Below are 18,839 nucleotides of genomic sequence, written 5' to 3' on the forward strand. Positions count from 1 at the left end.
CATGGATTTTCAGAATGAAATAATGCCAAACCAGTCAATACTTCTGCAATCCCTCTCAACCCTACATGAGCCTATGGCAGGACAGCTTCCACAGAAGAACTAGTGACTCTTAAGATAAGGCAATAATGTTATATAGCTGGACAAGTTCTTTAGATTCATTTAGTAGTACAAGCTTCACAAGTCCTAAATGTAATGCACCAAGTGAACTGGACTCTTTCAGCTGTTAGGGCAATCTAAAAGGTGTGCTGACTTATAAATTTTAGGGAGTTTTTGTGACTGTTAATAATGGTGTCCATTACATGATGCTTTTAGTGTGGAATAGGCTGCATTGGCAGAAAGAGAGAAACGTAAAATAAGCCTTTACTTAGGAAATACAAGCAGAAAAAGATACACATAGTAGTTAATGCATTTCTTGGACCTCTGAAACATGATTCTCCCAAAACCACATCACTGTATTTTTTTTTCCTTATGAACTCAGTGTAGGTAGATACAAGTTGTATGCATGTGTATCTTGTTGTTACAGTCTTAATCTTTTCCTGTTGTTGGTCAGTGATTTGAATATATTCCACTTACACAGAGTCTCAGTTCATGCTTGAAAAGGACATTTCACTTTAGTTAAAAATCTGTATTTATTTCTTGGTATTTATGAGACTGTCCCATTCTATGATTTTGAAGGCAGTAAACCAGAGGTCACTGAGAAACTTGAAGAAGTGGTCATGATTTGGATCAAACAGATCAGACAAGTTTTAGTGGAGAGTGAACAAATGAGAAGAGAAGCTGATGACATTGGTCCATCTGCAGAGCTAGAACACTGGAAGGCAAGAATGTCATCATTTAACAGGTTAAATCCCTGCATTATTTCTCACAGAGTCTGAAAAAAAAGCTTTTTAAAAATAAATGTAAACTTTCATTCCAAAGAGAGTATTAAATATATTTCTTTCTTCAAAGCCTTTTAGATGAGATCAAGAGTTCAAGAGTAAAGAAAATTATAAGTATTCTTCAGGCAGCGAGATCAAAGACATTAAAGCAGTGGAAAGAGCTGGTAATTATTATGTCTTAATAAAAGTTTTAAATGATTACAGTACTGTATTTGTAATACACACAGAACTGAACACAATGCTAAAAATAGTTTTGAGTGTTTATGCTGGTTTTGTACTGTGGTTTATTATCCATTTGTTGAAACATATAACACCAATGATTCTGAAGTTAAATAGATAACTTGAGAAGAAGTCAATGCTTCTGTAATGTGTCTTTCATTAACATCGTGGGTGGAATGGTTGTGCAAAAGTAAAGCAATGCAGCAATACAACATTTTTCTATCTCTCTCCAGCTGTACCCTCTACAGGCCAACTGTAGAGATGTCTGAAAGTTCATCATATTGCTTCTAGAATTATTGACAGCTGGCTTTTTGTAGCATAACTGCTACTTCAGATAAATGGATATCTGTAATGTAAACTTACCAGTCAAAATTGTAGGCAAGCCAGAAAATAAGCTGTAGACCATATACAGCCAGACTCCCCCTCAAAACACCAGAATGTAGATCTTCTAGCACTTGAGAAGGTATTCTACTGTTTTGACAATAGACCCGGAAAACTGTCACCTTACTGAGTGATGAGCCAAGGATGATGAACTAGATTTCTTTCTTCATATGGAATTGCCTCCTAAGTACTGGATAGTTCCACCTGTCATGAACAGAAGGATATAGAGGCATTAGTTGTGAACATATTTTCCCCTAACAAATGTTTATTAAAAAATGATGGGAACGACCCTGGTACATTTTAGGGGTCTTGTCTAATGGGTAGAATGGGTACCATGCTAAAACCATTCTAAAATATAAGTTGGATTATCAAAACCACACTATTGTACTTTCATCAGGAAGGAAAAACTTTGGGGGTGTAAGTACAGTTCTCTAAATCACATCCAAAATGTTGCTGATTGCCAGGTAGATCTTACCAATTTTCACATGTAAAAGCAGTTATTTCTTGTGTAAAGAAGAAATGGCTTATTTGAGAGAACTTCTGTGAGAAGATGTTTGCAAGATGGAATCATGGTCTTGTGGTAGCATGCACTGTAAAAGAGCAAGAACCTGTTCAGTAAATTTTAACAATACTAATTCTATTTCTTTTTTTCCTCCCTTCAGGATGGTAATATAACAATTGCTGCCAATGAAGCTAAAGACAACGTGAGATATTTATATACATTGGATAAATTTTTTGGTCCACTTGCCAAAGCTTCACCTGTAAGTAGTACTCTAAAGGCACTTATTGTGAAATTCAGAAAAGAAAGGCAAGGCTTTTGCTGCTGAAAGAAAGATACTCTCTTTTCAGTGTTTAAGTCCTATGTTTAATGATTAGTGGACAGCTTAACTCCTTTGGCATTAGTGAATTGAGTTTACAGATTTTGAATAAGCCAGAGGTAATGCTAGGAGGCAGTTGTCAATTCAGAAGATAGTTGAGGGGCATGAGAAAAACAAGCAAAAGATTATGTTTTTCCAAACTTGATACTGAGCCTTACATATAGTACCTCTTCCTGTCTCCATGCTTCAGTTAGCAGTTACTTGTGATTGTTTTAATGCAAATATCATAGAATTATCATAAGCCTTCAGTTGAGCTGGAATTGAGCAGCTTCCACTTATTTTACAGGTTAAAGCTGTTTCTCTTGTAGATAGGACATATTTACTGTCATCCTGGTTAAGATGATAAAACTTATTTTCATAACCATGTGGGTCTCAGATTTCATTTTTTAAGTGAGAACATGAATTTTGAAGATACAGCCACCAGGCAAAACTGTTTAAGCTTACATGGTTCAGAAGATTTACACATAATCCAGCTGCTTACAATTTTTCCAAATATTGTTTTCAAAGCTTGAACTCAGTGCTGGTTTACACTGTTTTTCTTCTGCAAATATTCACCATTCTGCCATATTGGATTTGACTTTTAGATGCCATCCTTTTTTTATTCTTTTCTAGACCAGTCACTGTCTCTTGTTCTGGGTTCTCAGTATATCTGGCTTGCATGCATTTCTGTGGAATCTTTCTGTGGGACAGAAAACTCTACAGCTCAGTATCCTCAGTAAGAGAGAAATTATTGTTGCCTTGCCTCCCCCTTCTGGATTTCTCTTCTGTACAGATCTAGGCAAAATGAGCAAAGGCCAACTTCCTTCTTCTTCTCCTTCCTACAGCAGTCTAACTCTTTTGTAGCAGTGTATGACTTCTTTTCCTCAGGTAGCATATTCCTTTGCAAAGCAGACTACAGCACCTTCATATACTGGAGGCCATGACCAAAAAGAGTGCAGCCTCTGTTTTTCCTCTGGAAAATCACACTCTGGAAGAAGATGTAATAATTTATTTATTACCTGTTCCCCATTTTTTTCTCTTGGTCATAGTATGTTAGGTCCCCACAAATGAATTGGATGGTCCAGTTCATAATGAGATGTCTACAAGAACAATGTGTTACAATCAAAAAGATGTTTATCCACTGACAAACATATTCCCAGAGGTGTCACATTTTCTGTTGTGTTAATTTTTAGGAAATTTGAATTGCTGACTTTCCCATTTTTTCCTGTTGTAGGTAACAATGATGGAACACGTACCCAGTTTAATGAATACTGTCTGTATGATCTACTGTACATCACCATACTACAACACATCAGAGCGCATGACATCTCTTCTTCTTAAAATCACCAATCAAATGATTAACACATGCAAGATGTATCTATGTGAAGGTGTTTCAAAAATCTGGGATCTGGACAGGTGATAGAATTTTAATAATTTAATCTTCTTTTGTTAACACTAGAAGTAAAATTACAGATTAGTCATCAAGATTATTGAAAGGTAAATTTAAGTAGCCCCTTGTCCTCCTTCCAGGCACTGATTCCTATGTTAATTTTAAGCTCGTGAGTACTCTTTTTGTGTAGAATTAAGTACTCTGCAAAAACAAATTCACTATGTGTTGTGAAAAAAACTGTTATGAGAAAGCATGTAATGTATATCAGTATACAACACTCGATAGTTTTTCCCCATGGCTTTTTTTAGACCAAAACACACTTGAGCAATTAGAACTGGGAGCTAAGGTTCTTCATAAAGAAGCTCTGAGGACAGACTGGCAAAGTTCCATCTGAGATTTATATTTTGCTGTTAGTGGACAGGAAAGTCAGTTTGAGGAAGGGAACAATATATACCAGGACCAAACTGACAATTTGGTTGTGCAGCATAAGTGGAAGCACAGAAGTGTTTGTACGAAACTTAACAGGTGGGTGGTGAATGCTAATGTCACTGGCAGAACAAGTGTATCTGAAGGATGAGAAGTTAAGTGGAGATGGCCTAGGAAGAACACACACTGTAAGAACAATTCAATTATTTTCATGCAAAAGAGAAGGGAGAAACACAGAGAGGGGTTAAGGTGAGCATAACATCTAAAATTATCAGCTAGAAAAGTAATGATTGGAATAGTCTCTTTAAAGAGTATTAATGGAGCAAGATTATGGTTACTGAGCTGGGAAGGAAAAGGTGTTACAAGCTTCATCAATACATAGACAGTCAGGATGTCTGTGCTTAAATTCCAGCCAAGTCAAAGGTGACACTGAGACAGCCTAGGAGACATAAAAGTAAATCTAACAAATAATTTGGATTGCTCCTGTATTTTGGTGTGGGTAAAGGGAAGTTTTCAGGAATTACCTGTAATCAATTAAGTACTTGCTATGTTTCTTCTGAAGAATGAATGTAAATAAAAGTAGAATACATTTTTTTGTTGAATTTATTTTTGAGACATTCTTATTTACTTATTTGCTGCTGCTGTCCCTGCAGAAGTTTATCTCTGTCCCAGTTAGTTGTTTCAATCTGTAAAGTTTGACTATCATTTTAATTCCCAGTGATCTTTTGGAAGGTGAAAGACAAAACCAAAGTGGAGCAACAGTCTTGGGTAAATGGCTTATGGCTAATTTCCATGCCTCATCTATGTATCTCATGTATAGTAGTACCTCAGGGTTAATGAACAACTATGTAATAAGATGTAACTATCTGTGGCCTTAGGAACCAAGATCTTCCTGGTGCATCTTTTTAAAGAAACAAGACTTTCCTCATGCTTACTGTAGTCTGGAAAAATACCTCTCCAGTCTTGTCTGCTTAGAAAAAACAAAGAAACAAACGAAGGAAAACCCGCCAGCAATACCCACTTTACAGAAGATGAGAAATGGCCAAACTACAGTCATTCAGTAGCCAGGGTTTACCTGGTGTAAGTCCTTTCTGGACTATGCTGTGAAAGTTTTGGTTTGATGACAAAAAAAACTAAACTAAAAATATCCAATCTAGATAACAAATTTAAACCAAAAACTTTTAATGGTATCCTCATATTTTGAATGTTTTTCAGGTAATGTATAATTTTGTGTTCTTACTTTGCAAAGTTGCATATCTGACTGAAATGTTCTATTTTTATTTATACTCTTTTGAAGACCTCCTTAGGATAATTTTCTGTATTCTGTACTTTCTTCCTCAGGCAAGAATTGCTAAAGAGGATACAACAATGCATTTTGCTCAAAGAAAAGTACCAAACATCCTTTCAGAGAATTAGGGAGGAGCTAAAGGAAAATCCAAGTGACAGGCAATTTGATTTCAGGTAAATAATACACTCTAATATTGAATCATATTAATTTATACAATTTATAAATGAGATGTCATTATATCTGCTGGCTAACAGAAAAGCTAAATACTCAATTAAAATGTAGCATTTATTATAATCAGAATATGACCCTTACAGAGATTTTTTTTTTATTCAGGAATAAACCAGTGACAGGTTTTTGCCAGTCACTTGTTGATTTAGCAGATGTCCAAGGGGACTTCAGGGGAATTTATGCATGGGTTAATTTAATACATATGTTTACATGTGGTCTGAAAGCCCAAGAAATTTGAGTCACGAATATAAGTGAAAAGACTCCAGAGGAATTTAGTCAGCTTTGGGCTGGGTTGTCTATCACAATACTAAGGGGAATTTTACCTATATTGACACTTAAAGCATGGGACATTTCTTACTATTGTACATTCACATTTTGATCTCCTGCAAATGTCTTATTTAAAAGAGTAACTCCTGTGAAATGTGGTAAAGACTTTTAATTGACATATAAAAGTAGTAAGCATTTTCTGGTTTATATCCATTATTTTAAAATAGTTTTTTCTTGATTTGTAATTATTACAGCATAGATTTTTTTAATGTGAAACTTGGTAGCAGTTCTGCTAGAATATATGTGGGTCAAATAGAAAAAATCTATTACAAATAGATTTGCATAACAATCCCTTTGTTGCTTTTTTTTTAGTGAAAACTATATATTTGGAAAATTTGATATGTTCTGTAAACGTTTGGAGAAGATTTCAGATATGAGCAATATTATGGAAAGCCTTTTAGAGCTCCAGCGTATAAAAATAGAGGGTATTGAAGAGATCAGTACTCATTACCAGAGCATTGCTACAAACACCAAATCCAAACAGTATGATGTTCTGGATCACAGGAAAAAAGAGGTACATACATTCAGCACTTCTCTGACAATCACTCCCTTAACTCTATGCTTTTCATGGGAGTTATGCAAAGAAGATTAATTTTTATAACAATGCATATAGTATTTTGCTGTAATAATACTACTTTCATATCTTTTAATACAATTTGACAGTGTTTGGGTAAATTTGGCTTTTATTTCAAATGTTTTTGTTAATTTTTTATAAACTAGGTTTTGTGTGATAGGTAATGCCACAAACAACTTTTCCTAAACTTGTTTGTTTTGAGATGCATGTATTTTGAACTGCAGACTGAAAACTAATTCAGGCAGGTCAATGCATTAAATACAGTTCATCTAGTTGCAAGAGTTACTCGGTGTTACTGAAAATTCTTAGTGGAATAGTAAAGGCGGTATTATAGTAAAGGTAGCAAAGGCACTTAGATGAACATTTTAGCGGGAGAAGTGAATGGTATCACCCCCAGTGCTGAGCAGGGTGGTAAAAACTAAAGTGGCTTTTCAAGTGCTTCGGGCTGATGTTTTAATACATCCTGCACATGCTGGAATTGAGATGGTTTTTTTGAGCTGTAGCGTGCTTCCTTTGCAGGATTGATAGCTTCACAATAGAAGTGCTAGAAATGTTGACTTACTCTCCTGCCTTACTGAACAGTAGCTTGCAATTGTCAGGAACTTTCCTTAAACCATTTAAGTCTAGAGTACCTTTGACTTTCTTCTAACTGGCTGATGGCTTACATTTCTCTAATACTTGCTGTGTGGTTCTTTTCTGAAAGAGAACACTTACTGGTAACTGGAATTTGAAGGTATTTAAAAATTGCGTGGCTTTTCTACACCTAAATGGTTGGAGCAAAATATAGTATGGACTGTCTTCCCAAGCTTGTGGAGTGCTTTCTTCAGGAGGAAGTTTGCATTGATCTCTTTTTGTAGGTCCTCAGTCTTTTGGACTTTTAAGAAAAATTATTACAGATAAATACCCTACTTCTAGTTAGGAGCTGCCGAATTTGGTAGCCCAGTAGAGGTGAGGCTGTCACAGTTCCACGTCCCCATGTCCACTGAGCTGTGAGGCTGAGCGTGTAATTCCCAATAGGCAATGCATGCACATATACACACAATACATTTATACACAGGTCTGGCCACACAGCTCGACACAAACTGAAAACACAGCAATCACGCAATTACAGACAGTATTAATGGCTTCATCCTGTACGTCTCTGGCTCAGCAGGAGGAAAGCCTGTTTGTAGAAAATATATATACATGGATCCCTCCAGTAGCTGGTCTTACACACTCAGTCTATCCAAAAACTGGCCCCTGAATACCCAGGTCTCCCCAGTTCCTGGACTCACAAACCCCCCTCTAAGGCCCACAGCCCCACTCCAGTTGCTGGTACTCAAACCTATACACACACACAGACAGACACGTGCACTATGGGTCCCTCCAGTAGCTGGTCTTAGGCAATCACTCTACCCTCTACTTGACCCCTGGATTCCCTTGCTTTCCCAGTTGCTGACACACAGAGACACACTCATGCAAATAGTTCTTTCCTGTAGTTGGTCCAGACTTATAACCTTATCAGTAGCTGACCTTCAGACCTTACCATCTCTCTGGTAGCTGGCTTGGGCCTCTAGGTCCCTTTGGTAGCCAACTCTAAGACCATTCAGGTCTCTTCAGTATCCAGCCCAGACTTACGGCTGCTCCAACACTTGGTTCCCGTGCCTCTGTCCTATTTGCTGCCTAGTCTGGTTTGGTATTGTCTAGCCATTACATTCAACATACACACCCACACAGTATGCACATGCTCCAGTGTCTCTAATTGCTATGATTCATTGTTCCTACTCTGGTTGCTGATGCTTAGACCTCAATACACTCCAATCTCTCCAGTTGCTGACTTTGCAGGTGTGCAAGCCTCAATGACCCATGGTCTCCATAGAATCATCAGATGGTTTAGGTTGGAATCTTTAAAGATCAACTAGTTCCAACCCCCCTGCCGTGGGCAGGGACATCTTCCACTAGATCAGGTTGCTCAAAGCCCTGTCCACCCTGACCTTGAACACTTGCAATGATGAGGCATCCACAACTTCTCTGGACAACTTGTGCCAGTGTCTTACCACCCTCATAGTAAAGAATATCTAATCTAAATCTACCCTTTTTTCTTTAGTTTAAAGGACAAGACAGACCGTGCTGATCAGGTGCAGAGCATGGCCAGACAAGTGTACTGACCAGCAACCTGTTCACATGTGACTGACTCCTTTTACCCATTGCATCTCTGTTTTCCCACACTTATTCCTCCCCAAACTACATTGATCTCTGGCTTTGCTTCTCCCCTAACTCCTCTAACACATTTTGTGCAGTCCCAAAATGCTTTTCCCCCGTAAACTGTAATAAGTCCCTTACCTCCTAGGCAATAACCTCCTGTAGTCTATAAGATGCTCTAGAGAGCCTGCCAGTTTGCTCATCTTGATGGGTTTTATACCCTGGACAGTTTGCTGAGTGCTCTCCCGTGGTAGTGCTGAGAGTAGCTGATGACCGTGCTCTGTTCTCTCTGATTAGGTTATTAGGTTTCCTCTGCCTGTCCTTGTTCCTTTGTGCTCGTTTTTGTTCATGAAGATGAGGCTTTAATCATGTAACTTAACACTTTTTGTTTGCTTTGCTTAGAATGTAAATGCCTTTGTTACCAGTGTTGTCCCTGTTCTCTTTAATTCAGTGCTGAAAACATGTACTGGGCAGATAAAGCAAAGTCCCCAAAAACTTCAGGGAAAGAATTTTGTATGAAATGAAAGCAACACTATAGATGATTTTTTTTCTCTTTTACCCTTTTCTAGTTTGAAAAAGATTACCTTGAATTTAAGAACCAAATTGCAGCATTGTACGAGTCCATACAAGTATTTGTGGATTCCTGGTTTGGGAAGACCGTAACTGTAAGTAATTTAAAAAATGCAAGCCCCTTGTTCTGATGCTCAGAAAGTCTGAGTACCCACAGCTCCTACTGAACTCGCTCATTACTGCCAGTGTTCTGTACTTTACTGGTGGCTGCCTTGAGATAATGTAGGAGGACATCAAGCCTATTACAAGTGTTCTAAAAGTCGCTTGCAGAAGTGCTGGAAGATAATGTTCATTGTTACTTCGTGCCAGTTTTATGTTCCATCTTTCCTTACCAATTTTGTAGCCCTATTTTTCTGAAGTTTATTTTCTTTCTTCATCCCGGTGTTCCCCATGCTTCGCGTTGCATTTCTAAGTTATTTCTGTTGGACTGGCAGCATCAGTGAAATAATTTCTGCCATCTGTTACCTTAATGTCAGTACTGTTCATTGGTTCAGGCCCTGATCATGATATGGGATATTAATGAAGCGTGAGTCAAGGTGTAGGTGTTCTACCACAGCTGTTTGCAGAAAAAAAGAGTGGTGATTTGAGAGTCAGAAAAAAATTAAATATTCCATTATACTGTAGTGGTAGCAGTTTCTTGGTTCATACTATGGTAAATATATTCTATATGGGACAAAATACAGAAGTAAAATTCACTAACTTGTCTGGATGGACTCTTCTGTGTTTCTTAAAAAACAACTTACAAACTTACATAACATAAATTTAAAAAACAGTTTATGAACAATGACTTTCTGAACTATTAACATCTTTGCAGTAAATACTCCATTCTCCTTTTTAGACTGAACAGATGCTGGGACTTCTGATGAAGCTTGAACAAATAGGAGAAAATCGTATTGATCTTAATGAGAAGTATACCATTGTCCTTCAGCAGTACAGCCAAGACTTAGAGTTTGTTCAAAAACTCTACCAGAAGCAAAAAGAAAATCCACCTATACCACGTAATATACCACCAGTAAGAATGAAATAAATACGAAAAAAAAAGACTTTGCTTCTTGACTGTTTTTAAGTTAATGGAAATATAACCTCATATCTTCTGTGTTTTAGGTAACAGGGAAGATTATGTGGGCTCAGCAGTTATACAGAAAAATTGACCATCCAATGACATTCTTTAAAAAGAAAACCACACTCTTGAAGGTTGGAAATTAGCAGAGGAGGATTTATGCTAAGCTTTCAAGCATGTTATTAACAGACACATGATTTATTTTTACACTCCTAAGCTCACTTTTCTAGCAACTTGTATTCAAGCTCATCCAACAGGATAGGTGTTAGTGTTTGCTCCAGGAGTTGAATTCCTTTTTGCAGCATTATTATTCTGTGGCTGAGGACAGTTACTTCCCTTGAGACATTAAGCTGATGATTTAGACAGGTGCTTTTGTCTCTTCTGGGGCTTGACTCATGTTAATCCTGATAGCAGCACTGTTGGCCAGGTACCTAAGCTTAGAAGCTTCTGTCTGCTATGCTCTGTGATGAAGAGGACTGAGATATTTAACCTCAAACACTAGCCACACTTCATGAAAGAATATAATTTTTATACCTTTCTCAATGGGACATCAGTGCTTTGTATAGGTCATAGTATAGACTTTGTTCTATGGGCAAGACTGGGAGGAAAAATCAGGAAAAAAGTTATGTTGTTTAGAGCAGTTAAATACTTCTTAATAATTGAATTCCTAAATACATTTCTATGTTTCTGTGTCTTACCTTATCTCTAAAATAGTGTAACTTAAAGCTTTCTGTTTGTTTTGTTTTCTGAATGGTGGTGAGGAAAAGCCTAGCGGTTTTCATTTCTACTATGTTAGACTCATTGAACTGATTAAATAGTGTTTGCTTTTTTTTCTTTTTCCCCTTGAACTGCAGACACTGGAAATGAAAAAGGTTGTTAAGAGCTACAATAAAATGGCTGCAGTTCTTTTGGAATTTGAACTTATTTATCATAGAGCCTGGTGCAGGTTTGCTGACCAGGCTAGAAATGCTCTGTGTGCTTCCTTACTTGTCAGGCACCCAGAAACCAAGGTATGATTTATTCTTGGTATTACTGTTGCATTGTTTCATATTACACATGCTACTTTAATCATATCATGGATAGACATACACAGCATTAAAATAATCTTAATAGTGTTAAGAAAACGAACTACTCAAATTGTTTTGTTTTTTTTTTTACTTTTTGTGTATATTTATGGTACAGACTTCATCATGTCTTTTTCTTCATAAGGCTCCTGTCTCATTCAGGGCATAAAAGAGGTAGTATCCAGCAAATACATATCTATTATTGACTTATCTACATCTTTTTAGATATTGTTTCATGTTTTATTTTCTATGTTAACCAAAATTTTAGTCAAGGAAGGAATTGTTGATTGTATTGCAATCATTCATTAATTTGCTTTCAAAACTGCTTGCTGAGACAGAAAATCTTACCATTCTTACTTCACAGATTATTTTTTCTTCTGTAGTGCAGAGAAATTATGGTTAAAATGTGGCATTTTTTGAACTAATGATTCCATAATGGACAACTAGAACCTAGTTTTCAAATTTATTTAGCATCTTAATAGCATTTAGTGCCCCGAAAAACTGTACAGAGATCAACCTTCACAACATTTCTCCATAGTCTACCAATGGAGAAACTGAGATGAAAAGGCAGATTAGCTTCCACGGAGTGTGGCTGCAGAACTAGAATTAAACTTAGGAAGTCACAGGAGCTAGGTGGTTAGGGCACAGTGAAGGAGTCACAGGAAATTGAAATCAGCGTGAGATATTGGTTGATTAATACTTTGAAAAATGCAGGTATTTGTAGAGGAGGATGAAGATTTGTGTAGAAACATGGGTATCCATTTTAAAAATCTTCTCTACTGATCTACATTTCATTATATGTTCCAGTTATACCACGCTACACTTACCCACCAAACTACTGCCTTATTTTATCTTTCTTTTTTTTCCCCTCTGTACTGCTACATGAAGGAATTACTTGTAAACTTGGACCCAGTGGTCCTGGAAGTACTTTATGAAACAAAATACCTGAAAAAAATGCATTTTGAAGTTCCAGATGTTGTCCTCGGCTTGTGTGCAGATGAAGAACAGATTAAAAGACATCAAATGGAGTGAGTGAACAGTTTTGGATTTGATTCTTATCTGCAGATGGGAATCCCTAGCTTTGAGTCTGTTGCATATGCTTTTGATTGATTATAGTTTTTCTCTTTGATGGAGTTCAATTGAAATTTAATTGCTTTCCCCTGCATTTCCACAGTAATATTGGTAACATGCAGTTGTTCCTATCTCCACAAATATCTCATTACTAGAAAAAGCCTACATGCTTTTGTTTTGTTACTGCAACAGCTGTTCTGTAAGTGGGGCTCCTAGGTACTGTTAAGGCATCTATGCACTATAACATAGGGATTACACTCCGATATATTACGGTTAACATCAAAAGCTTTTTTCTGTTAGAAAAACAAGCTGGAATTTACCACTTGATTAAGGTGTAACCCAGACATTTGTACAGGTAATACATCACCTAAGTTATAATTTGCTATCTCATGTTGAATATCTGAAATAACTTTTGTTGATTTTAAATAATTTCTATCTGCTTCTTGTAACAGTCCAATTCTGTGCTGGAAGAGTTCTTTTCGTTCTCGGGGATGCTGATTATTAATTCTCCAACTCACTAAGCAAGGATGATAGGTCTTAAAAAAGTCATCCTTTGTGAGGAGTGTTCTTTATATAGTTTTTAAATAGAAGGGGACAAAAAGGGAAGAAGTTCAAAGAGTTCCGTAAACACTTGAATTCAAACCCCTCCTCCTTTTTTCTGTTGTTAAAGCTTTCAGTCTTTCACTCTTCTAATACCACATTTTTCATTAATTATCTGTGGAGTGTTTTAGGGCAAACTAACCTAAAATTTCTAATGCGCAAGGCAAGCTCTGTGTGCTACAGTCCTCTAAAAAGCAACAGCCCCAACTTCTGCCATCCAAGAGAAACAAAAAAGTACAGAAAATATTTGCAATAAAAAGATAATCCAAACTTACTTTCTACTCTAAAAAAGACTTCATATTGACTCCCCAAGCAAAGAAGGAATATTCAGAGACTGTAGATTTTTGCTTTAGCAACACTGGAAGAACACTTTTGGGTATATTGCAAATGAGTTATCTCAGTATATGGTTTGTAACAATGATGTTTAAAGTCATGGTTTTAATTTGACACAGAACACAGCTATTACTTTTTTTGCAGTGGTTCTTGTAAGGAACTCATTACGTATCTGACTTCTGAGTTGCATTTGCTTCTAATTCTTGTTTATGCAGCTTCATTACATAGCTCCATTTTCATGGGACTACATTTGTAAGCCTTTATTCAGAATTTGGCCTTTGTCTTTGGGTTTTGGTGTCCTAAGTGGTTTGGATCTAGCTTTTCTTATAAGCAGTGTCATTTCATACCATGTCTTGTGAGATAGGAAGTAGGGAACAAAAATACCATGTTTTCAATTTCCTGGGTTTTTTTACTGTAATTAATTTTCCCTGGGAGAAAGTTTCTCTAAATTGATCATAGTCACTTTACTGGAGGTACTTATTTCCCCAGTCTGGTTCTGCTGTTAGTGGGGAGAAGGAGGCTTAGTTTGAGCCAGGAAGAGCTGGGAAGTGTTCTTATTTTTAACATGGGATCAGAACTTGCAAATCTTATTAACAGAAAATGTGTCCAAAGTTCTGTATGTTTCAAATATCTGAATTAAGCACATTCTTAACACGACCGTGTCTTGCAGTCTCCAGAATCTATTGATCAATTACAAAGAGCGTCTGAATGGGATTCCTGTTATGCTGAAACCAGTCATGAAACCATTCATAGGACAAGTTGAGGATGCCCTTACTCCGGGCCTGATACAGCTGTCATGGACTTCTTTGAACATCAATAAATGTATGTAGTAGTACAAGAAGTGGTGAACTGTTGATGCTGTTAGGTAGTATCAGCCAGATATTTTCCTGTTAGTTTTAGGAAGAGCACTCCATCTATATGAGGGAAGGACATGCCAGGTCCTTCCCTCCTAATTATGGAAGTAAGCCAGACATGAATAAGAAGAGAATGGTGTCCTGCTCTAAACTGCGGTGATCAAGCCAGGGCTGTTTGACAGCTATCTTTGAACAGCCCTTGTTAAGTCATTTGCTTTACCAGGCATATCCTTTTTGTCTCTCCCTGGTGATGCCCCTTTACCACTCTTATGTCCTCCCACATAAACAACCCACCCCTTTTTACTCTTGTGATAAAGTGGAAGCAAAATCACTGTAGAATCACAGTTTCTTGGAATTTGTCAGAATTTCTTAATCCTACAAAACATTATTAGTCACTGTATTGAAGTGACTTGTTGAGGAGCGCAGTGAGAGAATAAGTGCTCTGGTCCTAAAAAAATGTAAAAACACAATAGTTATCACACTTTTTTTTTTTTTTTTTTTTTTTTTTTTTCCCCTAAAGAAAGAGGCTTTCTGCCTCCTCACTTCTAGAAAATAATTAGTGTTGTAAAAGGATTGGTTTTGCTCACCCCCACCTCTCTCAATTGAGGCATTACAAATTCAGTTGCTGAGAGTACATTGAGGTCACTAAATTAGTTAATTTACAGCTGTGTAACTGAATAAGTGGTTTGTCATGTTTGACTGCTATCCATACTGCTGTTTTGATGGGAGAGCCTGTAGAGCCTTGACTTTTGAGCTTTCTTGGAGACTTCATGAGTAACCTTGCATCATATTATTATGTCTTGTGTTGCAGTTCCATTTTTGAATTGCATGCATTTTCATTTACTAAGCTTAAGCTGTTGCATCACACTTTCAAAATTAGCATGCATTTTTACTTCTTTCCCCCCTATCAATATCTCTGTAATCTTTCTCCAAGTAAGTGACCACATAATGAAAAAGTTAAGAGCTATTCTCATGCCTGCATTCCGTTTTTATTTCTCTATGAAAAAATGTGTTTGTGCACTGACCTCTTCACTTCAGGTAGTTAATGATAGCTTGACTGCTACAAGAGTGTAAGACAAGAGAACAGACATGGGGTGCTTTAATAATGTGTCTTATCCTTTCTATAGAAAAATCTTCATAACTTATGCTGAACATCCTATAAGTGACATGTCTAAATTCAGGGTTGAAATTAGTAAGAGGTACATAGTATTTGGAGATTTCTGCCCAAATCCTGTTTTTTTCTAAGAAAACTTGTTTTTAATCCCCAATTACATGTTGAGCTTTTTCCACACAACCAGTAAGATACAACCTTATCCCTATCAAATGCAGCATAAAGTTGATTAACTGTTATAAAAGTGTCATCTAAATGGACATATATAAAACCATTAGCAAGGCTGTTCTGTTGCAGTTCCATGAGAAAACAATAGCTCATGCTTGGAAATCGGTTTTCAGTTGGGGTAGACTGATGTTAGGCTTTCACTTTTCTTCTTCAAAATGAAAAGCAGCAAGATAAACAGGAACAGATGCAGCCTAAATCTGGACATGAAATGGGGCATGGGTTTTTGCAGCTATTCATTTGTGACTGTGCCATATGGCTCTGACCAGTGCTTAAGATAGGGCTGGCCACCATTTAGCTTTACTTGACCTTTGCCTGACCAGAGCACAAAAAACAATGGGAAGTGGTTTTTTATGTTTGTTTTATAGCTCTAAAATGAATTTTTTTGTTTGCTTTGCATAGTTTAGTAACACGTCATAAGGAAGGTCTTTACAATATTATTTCTTTATTTATTCATTTAGGTACTATCTGCAATATGTTAAGTATCTGAATAGCTGTAATCTAGGTTTTAATGTTTTTTTGGATCAGCATTTGCTCTGGTGGAAACTGGGCTTTGTTACAAGGTAGAGGTTATGCAGCAAGAGTACCTGGCTACCTCCTGTTTCCTGCTACTGCAGCTGGAATGGGACAGTCCCTAGAAATGAATGCTTTTCTTGAGTGTATGGATCATGTCTTTTTGAAGATGTGCAATGTCTAGCATGCCCAGAATGTATGTTGGACACTTACAAATTAGCCATTAGTATACAAAATAACTGTGACCTGCCAGCAATATGCTGAACTCACTATGCATGAGCTTAATGTCTTGAGTGCCTTATTTCCATCTAATATGTCAAAGTATGGGGGCCCATGGTTGCCTTCTAGGCTAAAACTCAGGAGGAAATGTGAAAAAAAGGATTTAGGACTACCTAATTTATATATTAAAAAAAAAAAAAGCTAAGCAATTGGTTGGATTATTTGTCCGTTTTGGTCAATGAAAAAGACAAGCTTCATCATTAATTTCCTAGCAGGAATAAATCATGTTTTCCACTTAAAGCATCGGCAGTTGGACACCACTGTCACACTGCTGCATCTTACATATCATAGTGATTTCTTTATACGTACAGTAAGAAAGTGTCTTGGTGGTTCAAATGATACTGTCTGGTAATAACAAAGACAAAGGGCGTCAGATGATGTATTTCTTTCTTTTTTGCAATGAAAGTATGAAGGACAGGGAAAGAATTTAACCACTTTATTCAGAAACAGTCATTTTTACCTAGTTTAATAAACACATGTGTGAAAGGACTCAGTTTATCTCTTTCCAAAGCAAGGTAGGTCAAACCATGAAAGAAGAAATCTAGTGGTTTAACCAGTATATAATCTTGGCTGGAGGAATTTTAGCCATTAAATTTATAAGTTAATTACAATGATAAAAGTACTGGATTTCTCTGTGGATTTATGTAGAAGGACCAAAATAATTTTTGGACAGTTGTATTCTTTCTGTTTTCCACTGATTGCATTGATTCTTTTCATTACAATGTTCTTTTAATACAAAAAAGAAGAGATATTTTGAAGGCTATTGTACTATTTATTATAAAATGGTTTCATTTAAAGATTTCAAAGTAGAGTAAGTTCATCGTGTTTTGGTTCAAGGCCTTAATCACATATTTAATTGCCATTAAATCCTCATTTTATTGTAATACTGGGGGGGGGGGTGGGGTTGGCACACAATGAGATTTAAGGGGTCTGTGTTTAGCATGATTTGTTTTTATTTTCTTTTCCTTCCTTAGTTATTGAGAATGTTTATAGTACCCTGAGGGAGTTGGACTATGTAGTTAAAGAAGCAGCTGATACCCTGGAATGCAGAATTGAAAGAATTCTGGAGGATATGTCGAACACTGCTCTGATAATTTTGCCAGAAGATGAACCTATAGATGTGCTTTCTTTCCTGCAGCAGACAGAAAAGCTTGCTATCTCTACTGCTCACAAACTTTCTCAGTAGGTTTATTCATTGCATAGATTTGAAGGCCATATTTGGGAGGGATTATTACGTATTACTTTTTTATGCATAGGGAGTTTACTTTTAAAATTTTATTTTAACAGAGTACTAGTCTAAAGCAAGGTGATAGTCTTAGGACACAGGCAGAAACTCCCAAGTATCTTGAATACAGCAGATAAAGATTGCATCTCTAGTGTTTAGCATTCATATTTTTCTTCTTATGGCATTCTAATCAGTAGCAAGAAAAATGAAGATGGATAAGACTTGAAATGTCATCCCCATGTTAATTGCTTGTTCCTTAATGCTAGCTAGCTAATGTAAGAATTCCTATTCTCCTGGTGCTGCAAACTTTTTGGCCTGTGCTTATTTTCCATGTTATAGCAGAATAGTTGTTCAGCTGTTCTGCAAAAAGACGTCTATGCTTACTGTGCAAAATAAGATACCTTCTACTTTTTTTTGTTGTTTTTATTTTACTAATTTTGCTTTCATGGATTATCTCACTGTATCGTCATGATAAGCCTGTTTTATTAACCATAGCTGGAAAAAAACTTATTTTTCTTTAATTATTATGAAGACAAGTTGAATCAGATATAAGTCTGACAAATGGGTTTCTTGATAGTCTGCATATCTTAATGGCTTACATTCTCTGTATGCCTAAGCAATAGGAACAAACTAAAAAGTATAAGGGTATTTCCCTGCACATACAATTCTTCACAGTGCAGTGAGACTGGGGTATGTGCCTGGAAAACAGCAAAGAGTATTCCTTATGTTTGATTCCCTGTGGGTAACTGTAAGGTTGTTTTTGTAGACAGAGTCAGCAAGTAGAATGCTCTGCGTGTGAACTGGTAGATATTCTTAAGCACAGGCTGAAAGCAGATGCTGGGAGAACTCTGGAGGTAAGAAGACCATGACAGTGTAAAAAGTAACCTTTTATAACCTGGTCAGATACTTGATATTTTGCTTATGTGCTGGATAATAAGGTTATTTTCCTAAGAATTTCCCTTTAACTCTTCAGGATTCATATGCCTGTACACATCTTGATATGAAACAGAAAACACGCTGCCAAGAATGCCTGTCCTGTAGTTACTATAATCTGATGGCACAGCTTTGTCAGAAGAATACTGACTCTTTGGTCAGATGTGAGTCTGTCTTTTTCAGATATGTTTAATTTTTTAATATAATTTTAAGATTTTTTTTCCCCAAGCTTATTGTGGTAAAAAAATATAA

At 36.6% G+C, this 18,839-nt stretch overlaps 1 protein-coding gene across 1 annotated transcript in view; it reads left to right on the plus strand.

Moving 5' to 3' along the window:
* Positions 1–18,839, plus strand: part of LOC104838333 (dynein heavy chain 5, axonemal-like) — a 170,630-nt gene that overhangs the window by 16,219 nt on the left and 135,572 nt on the right. Inside the window, exons 10-24 of the mRNA XM_010578013.1 lie at positions 676–841; positions 949–1,042; positions 2,141–2,239; positions 3,570–3,751; positions 5,493–5,612; positions 6,307–6,508; positions 9,319–9,414; positions 10,158–10,331; positions 10,424–10,513; positions 11,234–11,389; positions 12,332–12,471; positions 14,118–14,269; positions 17,404–17,611; positions 18,421–18,508; positions 18,628–18,751. Coding sequence (XP_010576315.1) covers positions 676–841; positions 949–1,042; positions 2,141–2,239; positions 3,570–3,751; positions 5,493–5,612; positions 6,307–6,508; positions 9,319–9,414; positions 10,158–10,331; positions 10,424–10,513; positions 11,234–11,389; positions 12,332–12,471; positions 14,118–14,269; positions 17,404–17,611; positions 18,421–18,508; positions 18,628–18,751 — 2,091 coding nt within the window. The remainder of the gene's footprint in view (positions 1–675; positions 842–948; positions 1,043–2,140; positions 2,240–3,569; positions 3,752–5,492; positions 5,613–6,306; positions 6,509–9,318; positions 9,415–10,157; positions 10,332–10,423; positions 10,514–11,233; positions 11,390–12,331; positions 12,472–14,117; positions 14,270–17,403; positions 17,612–18,420; positions 18,509–18,627; positions 18,752–18,839) is intronic.

Source organism: Haliaeetus leucocephalus, unplaced genomic scaffold (genome assembly GCF_000737465.1).
Source record: "Haliaeetus leucocephalus isolate CR32 unplaced genomic scaffold, Haliaeetus_leucocephalus-4.0 Scaffold587, whole genome shotgun sequence".
Taxonomy (NCBI): Eukaryota; Metazoa; Chordata; class Aves; order Accipitriformes; family Accipitridae; genus Haliaeetus; species Haliaeetus leucocephalus.